This window comes from Solanum verrucosum, unplaced genomic scaffold (assembly GCF_900185275.1).
Source record: "Solanum verrucosum unplaced genomic scaffold, falcon-dt-bn FXZP01000153.1, whole genome shotgun sequence".
Taxonomy (NCBI): domain Eukaryota; kingdom Viridiplantae; phylum Streptophyta; class Magnoliopsida; order Solanales; family Solanaceae; genus Solanum; species Solanum verrucosum.
The window spans coordinates 1,765,732-1,772,648 of NW_026020426.1; the positions used below are offsets into that span (position 1 = coordinate 1,765,732).

General features: G+C 35.5%; 1 protein-coding gene across 1 annotated transcript; it reads left to right on the plus strand.

Annotated features, from left to right (window-relative positions):
• The first annotated feature begins 2,202 nt into the window (after positions 1–2,202).
• LOC125807222 (probable protein phosphatase 2C 63) lies at positions 2,203–5,516 on the plus strand. The gene is made up of 4 exons (XM_049486946.1): positions 2,203–2,681; positions 3,105–3,478; positions 4,469–4,705; positions 5,019–5,516. Exons 1-4 carry the CDS (start codon positions 2,426–2,428, stop codon positions 5,268–5,270), a joined length of 1,119 nt encoding a protein of 372 aa, XP_049342903.1. The 5' UTR covers positions 2,203–2,425; the 3' UTR covers positions 5,271–5,516.
• The last annotated feature ends 1,401 nt before the right edge of the window (positions 5,517–6,917 follow it).

Below are 6,917 nucleotides of genomic sequence, written 5' to 3' on the forward strand. Positions count from 1 at the left end.
TTTATTTGTTATTATGCGTTTTATGTGTTCACTTAATTTTAAGGTTTCAAAAATTCAACTCCCCAAAAGATAACCATTTTGAATTAAAAATTTAAAATTAAATAAACTTCTTTTAATTTCTCTTATTCAAGTAGGCGTATTATCTTAAAAAAACAATTTGCCAAATAGTTAATTATCGGATAATTTCTCTCCTATTTACTACGGCGACGAAGAATCAAATTATCACTATAGTTATTCCTTTTTCTACTTCTTCTTCCAAGTGCAGGATAACCCCAAGGGGTTGTGGGTTTTTTTCTACCAATTGGGGCTCTCCCTTCACCACCCCCATGGAGATGGTCTACAGGGTTCATAACTACTCCTCTTACTACAGGACGCTTACCTAGCCAACGCTTAGATCCGGCTCTACCCAAACTTTTCTGGTTCACCCCAACATTCCCCATTTGTCCGACTGTTGCTGAGCAGTTTTTGGATATCAAACGGACCTCCCCAGAAGGTAATTTTAATATGGCCGTATGTTAGTGGGTATTTCAAGCGCTTTAAAACCCTTCTCGAAATGCTAATATGAACCCCGAACCCATTAAATATTTTCAATTGATTTCTGTTTTGATCTTTTGAAAATAAATAGTTTTCTTAATTCTACTTTAAAATTAAGTGACGACTCTTTAAAATTATCACATTCTTTTAAAACCCAATAAAACACCTATGGCTACGAGGGGCTGGGTGTCCCAGATTGGAATCATGATTGAACATGACGCTTGCTTGGTGGGCTTAGTTAAGAAATAAAGTTGCGTCTTTGCTATAAGCTATAACTTTTGGCATGATGGTAAGCGCTTGATCCTAACAATATTGCTACAACAATATAAGGACATAAAGAGGTTTACATACGATGCTCATTGAAAAGGTTTATGATAAAACCCCGATAGAGGTCCTTTGAATATATTTGGAGTGTAGAGGTGTACTTGTGGCCTACATTGGAGTAATTAAGGATACATACGATAGATCCAAGACTTGGTTAAAATAGTGAGAGGTGACTCAGGATCCCGATCATGATAGGATTGCTTGAGGAATCAATGCTTAACTTGTTTCTATTCATCTTAGTAATGGACAAATTAACACGAAATATTCAAGGGGAGGTATTGTGATATATGTTATTTTCAGGTGGCATATCATTCAATGATGAGACACAGATGGAGTCAACAATAGGCTGAAAGTTTGGATACAAGCTCTAGAGTGCATGTTCAGTAACATATCACATGAGTCGAAGGTGAAAGTGAAGATTGATGCACAATTCGTACCTAAAAGAGAAAATTTCAAGTATTTTGGGTCAATACTTCAAAGAGATGGAGAGATTGATGATGATATCACACATCGTATTGGAACAAAGTGGTTAAAATGGAGGCGCATCTTTGGGGTAATATGCGATAAAAATGTGTTGCTAAGGCTTAAAAATAGTTACAAAGTGATGGTTATACCAACAACATTGTTGTATGAGGCATAGTTCTACTCAGTCACCAATGTCCATGCTCAAAAGATGAAGGTATCAGAATGGAGATGCTCAGATAGATGTGTGGTTATGCTTGGTAAGATATGATTAGGAATGAAGTCATATGAGACAAGATTAGAGTGACCTCTATGGCAGACAATTAGCGACTACACAAGACATAACACAACTTCAACTTACCGAAAACATGACCCCTAGTTATGAATGTTTGGAGAGGTTGAAGATTAGGATAAAAAGTTAGCAAATAGCCAAGTCATGTAGGAAAGGTAGGGGATATCTAGCCTTGTCCTCTCCTCGATCTCCTTATTAGTAATATTATTTAATAGTGGCGTAATTTCATTTTTCAGTATATATTACTATCTATTACTTCATTTGTTTTGTATCCTGCTATTTTTAATGTCATTTTCTTTCTTGCAATCCTTGTTTGAAAAAATTTCCTTTAAATTGAGGGTTTATCGGAACAACTTCTCTACCTCCTATCAAGGTAGATGCAAGATTTGCGTATATCGTATTCTCTTGATATAGTTAAATGTAATCTTAAAATATTTAAAATTTTTGTACTTGATTAAACACGTGAAATAAAAATGAAATTATAGATATCTAAGAAAGAGGACACGGTAGTCAAAATTAGAAGGAGCTGACAACGCACAAAACGGATAAAGCAGTATTTCGCTTTGGTATATATTGCGCGACTAGTTTTGTAAGAGATAGACGCGTAAAGGGTAGGCTGTGATTATTCCGTGTTTGTCTTTTTCAATACGCGCTTTTTCCCCCTTGACTCTCTCCTAACTCTTTTAACTAAAATCCCTCTCTTCTTCCACTTTTTTTTTTTTCCTATTTTCTTCCATCTTCATCTTCTTCTCTCTCTCACACACGCAAAATTCTTCAAGTTTTGAATTCAGATTGTAATTGGACGGGAAAATTATGATGAGATTGTGTTATCGGCCGTTGGAAAGGTGTTTCGGGAGGCGGAGTGGTGATGGACTTTTGTGGCATACGGATTTGAAGCCTCATGCATCCGGTGACTTTTCTATGGCTGTTGTTCAGGCTAATTCATCTCTTGAAGATCAAAGTCAAGTACTTACTTCTCCTTCTGCTACCTATGTTGGTGTTTATGATGGTCATGGAGGTCCTGAAGCTGCGCGTTTTGTTAATAGACATCTCTTTCCTTATTTAAACAGTACGGTATCTTTCTCTTTCTTATTGCGATAATCTGTTGTTAATTAGGTTTTTGTATGTGTACGATCTAGTTTAAAAGAGGTTAGGGAGAGAGAATTGTGATTTTTGTTAGTTTAATTCTGAAATGTTTTGTTGATCAGTTGCGGTGATACTTGAATTTGCCTGATTTTATGTTGAATTTTGTGTACCTCTTTTATCCAGGGTTTATTTTTAGGTCTTTAAAAGTTGTCTCCGTTTTACATTTTAGTATTTTTGGTTTTGTTTTCTGGTTGGAGAGTTCAAACATTGGTGTTTTAGGTTAACATTAGTAGCGTGGTCTATTAAAATGCGCAGTTACTATTCGATCACTACCTCTGTGGTTGATAGATTAGTATTGTTCTTATTTTGCAGTTTATCTAATTTATTTGCTTTCAATTTGGTGTAGAGTTTCAGAAAGAGCAAGGGTGTTTATCATCAGAGGTGATAAAGAGAGCATTTAATGCAACAGAAGAGGATTTTATTCGATTGGTGAAGCAATCATTGCCTTCAATGCCAAAGATTGCTTCAGTTGGATCATGTTGTTTGTTTGGTGCTATTTCGGGAAGTGAATTATATGTAGCTAATTTAGGAGACTCGAGGGCAGTTCTTGGACGCAAAGGTTTTGACGGGGAGAGAAGTAAAGTGGTTGCAGAAAGATTGTCCACTGATCATAATGTTTCATGTGAGGAGGTGCGGAAAGAGGTGGAATCACTTCATCCCGATGATCCATCTATAGTGGTCTATTGTCGAGGAGTTTGGAGAGTTAAAGGCATAATTCAGGTGAGCTTGCTTATTTGGTGCTTACTTTAAACCGAATTTGTCGCCTTTCTTTATGGATGACGTAAGCATTTTTGGTTCAACGCTGTTGTTGTGATAGCTCTAAATAATGTTGATTGTGAACAATCCATTCATTATAAGTGAACTGCGTTTTGGAGTTCTCTAGCTTTCCCTGTTTTCCTGTTTTCCTTTTTGAAAAGTAAAAGCACGACTTACGGGAGCTTGCTTATGAGATTCCCACTTATCTTGGTTATGGGCAAGTCATAGCTGTAATCTCAAAATGTTGTGTTGTTGTCGTTAATGGTTGTCTACCTTATGGTCAATGATTCGCCATTGCTATGGCGTAGCACGTTTAGTTGGATTTTCTTGAAAATATTTTCATTTGTCTTCCTGAGAGTAGCTACAGAGTTCTTTAGTGTGTAGAATTGAACTGAAATTTTGTTCTTTCTGCTTCCTTTTCTGGCCCATGAACTCATTTTGTGTGTAGGATCTTTTAGTTATGTAAATCATGAAAGCTAGTAGTCGAGGTATTATTTGATCCTCTCAATTTCTAGCTCAGCTTAATCCCGGCTGAATCACAGAAGTTGTTGAGTTATTAAATCCGGCAGAAGTGCCCTACTTATTGTTTTCTTCTTAAAAAATGTCCATATTGTTTCATGTACGTAGTATTTGGACGTGGTGTATACCTTGGTGCTTCCCATTTTCCCTTTTATGTTGCTGACTATACCTTCGATTCTTGAGATAGGAAGATTTCATAAGGCAGAGATTTGTGATTTCAGGGAATATTTATCCTCTCCCTTTTTACTTTTTTGGCTATATATTCTAATGATCTTGATTTTATTCTTTATGTGTTTGTAAACGTATGAACATTATCCTGGGAAAGTAAGAGAGAATATCTGCACTTTGTTTGTAGCCTTTTTGTGTCTCTGCTCTTTACTCTAGACTTTGTCATGTGATTGTGGGAGATAGATACTTATACATCGCACTTTACAGGTCTCGAGATCCATTGGAGATGCCTATCTTAAGAGACCGGAGTTAAACAGAGATCCTATCTTTCAAAAATATGGAAATCCTGTTCCTTTGAAGCGGGCTGTAATGACAGCAGAACCTTCCATAGTTACAAGAAAAATTAGAACGCATGACTTATTTGTGATATTTGCTTCTGATGGTCTCTGGGAACAACTAAGTGATGAAGCGGCTGTGGAAATAGTCTTTAAAAACCCAAGAGCTGTAAGTTGACCTTTCTTTTGTTCTTATTTTCTGTTGACAAGTTATGGAAAAATATGTACATTTTGTTGAGCTGCTAAACAGACTTGCGCTTGGCTTTGTAAAGTCTGAATGCAAGTCTGTTTAATCTTAGAGGGGATTAATAATGGCTTTGATGACATTCTTGTTTAAGTCATCTTAGCAAACTAGATACCTGTTTCTCGCTTAGATGTAGAGATAAGATATGGGAGTGGTTCTTGCTATTTCGTTTGTTTGATCCAATAAATATGAGATTTTGTACAATGATGGACTGATCTTTTGGTTGGTGTACTTGCAGGGAATAGCTAAGAGACTGGTGGGAGCAGCACTTAAGGAAGCTGCTAAGAAGAGGGAGATGAGGTACAAGGACATAAAGAAAATAGAGAAGGGGATTAGGCGTCATTTCCACGATGATATATCAGTCATAGTGATCTATCTTGATCACCAGAAGAACTCTTTCCAATCCAAAGGCACCGTTGGCTGTATCTCTCCGCCTGTGGACATATCGTCCTATCATTCAGATGGTGTTGCAGATGAACCAAGTGGTTAGAGTTTCTTAAAACAGGCAACTTATAATGGGTACAGTAGGACTATGGTAGTGAAAATGATATGATGCGTGGAAAGAATGCTGATTATTGTACATAAAATCACAGTTTTGGGTGTCTGGTTGAATGCATTGCCAGCACAAGCTTTCAGTTTAGGAGCTGACCAAACACATTTTTTTCCAAACGGATTCTCCTCTTTTCTTTTTTCCCTTTATTTTTTATATATATAAAAAGATAAATAGTTAAATGGATGTCCATTATTTTGAGTTGAAATATGTTTTTTATTACTTACAATCATCCTAAATTTCTGTGAGACCAGACACTTTGTACATTCCCAGATTTACGTTATACATATTTTCTAAGTATTAAATACTAATAATTTCACGTGCCAATGTTTAAGATTACAAGATTAAAGAACATTTTGTATATTTTACATCTTAGTTTAAGACTATAAGATTCAATAAATCTCATTTAAACTCTATTCCAAGTTTATGTCAGATCAATAAATTGAAATGAAGGAAGTACAATCTAATAATGGAGAAGTTATTTATTTATTTTTTCGATAGTAGAACTAATGAGTGTGAGGGTATTTTTTTATCAATGGTTATTTGTCCGTAGTAAAATCTAACTAAATTTTATGTATTTCTTTTCTTTTCTTCGTCTTTCCCTCAATTCAATCACCTTCTTCCTTCAAATTACTGTTCATTGGTGTTCTCGGTTAGATTTAATATATATATTGTTGTATTGTACGCATAATATATGTAAATGTTTTTACCATATTTGGGGATGCATGTTTCTTTCCTATTTGGTTATATTTTGAAAAATATTAATTAATTGAAAGAAAATCCATTATTTGGAGAGTTTGTGTTCTACAGTCTTTTCAGGTTTTGATCAATATTGGCCGTATGTAGTTATAATTTATGTATTTTTTTTGATCTGGAATAAATTTGTGGTGATTGCTATTAAGCGTATAAGCGCACTTCACTTTGCACGTCATGTATTCGATAAAAGTCCTGTTCATATTTCTAGAACAAATGTCTATTGATTCAAATCCTTAATTTCCCGACAATTAAAAGCGATGTATGTTTTAAAGTGCATGTGCTCAGAGACTTGACAGAGAATAGAGATGCAAACAGTTTCACTTTCGAGAATAAATCAAATTGGTTAGCTTTATTTGTGATATCAGGTAAATTGATTTTCTCTTGGAAATCAATTTTTATTGTAGCATGTAGAAGAAATGTTTGTTGGATTGTTGCTATGTCTGCTACAGTTACAATAGTTGAAGATAGACTATCAAGTATTTGAATTAATGTAGAAAAGAGACATCTATATGATTGAGAGAAGTTGATAATCAAGTTGACGTCAAAAGGTTGGTGATCAAGTGTAATATTGATACATTCAAACTTACCCCTCAATTAAGAAGTATATATGGTCGAAGTCATTAATTATAGAATATAATTCAACTGGAGTTCGTCAACCCATCCGTAGTCCCACGCTTAGACAGTGCTGTCTCCCTTCACTGTTGGTCTTCACGAGCTACTAGACAGATCGTCTTAAGCACCATGGCCCCGTCTAGTGCTCCGTTGACTTCAGTTTTCACTTAGGTAGCTAGTGTTTCCACTGTCACTCTCCACGAGCCATAAGACGGCTCG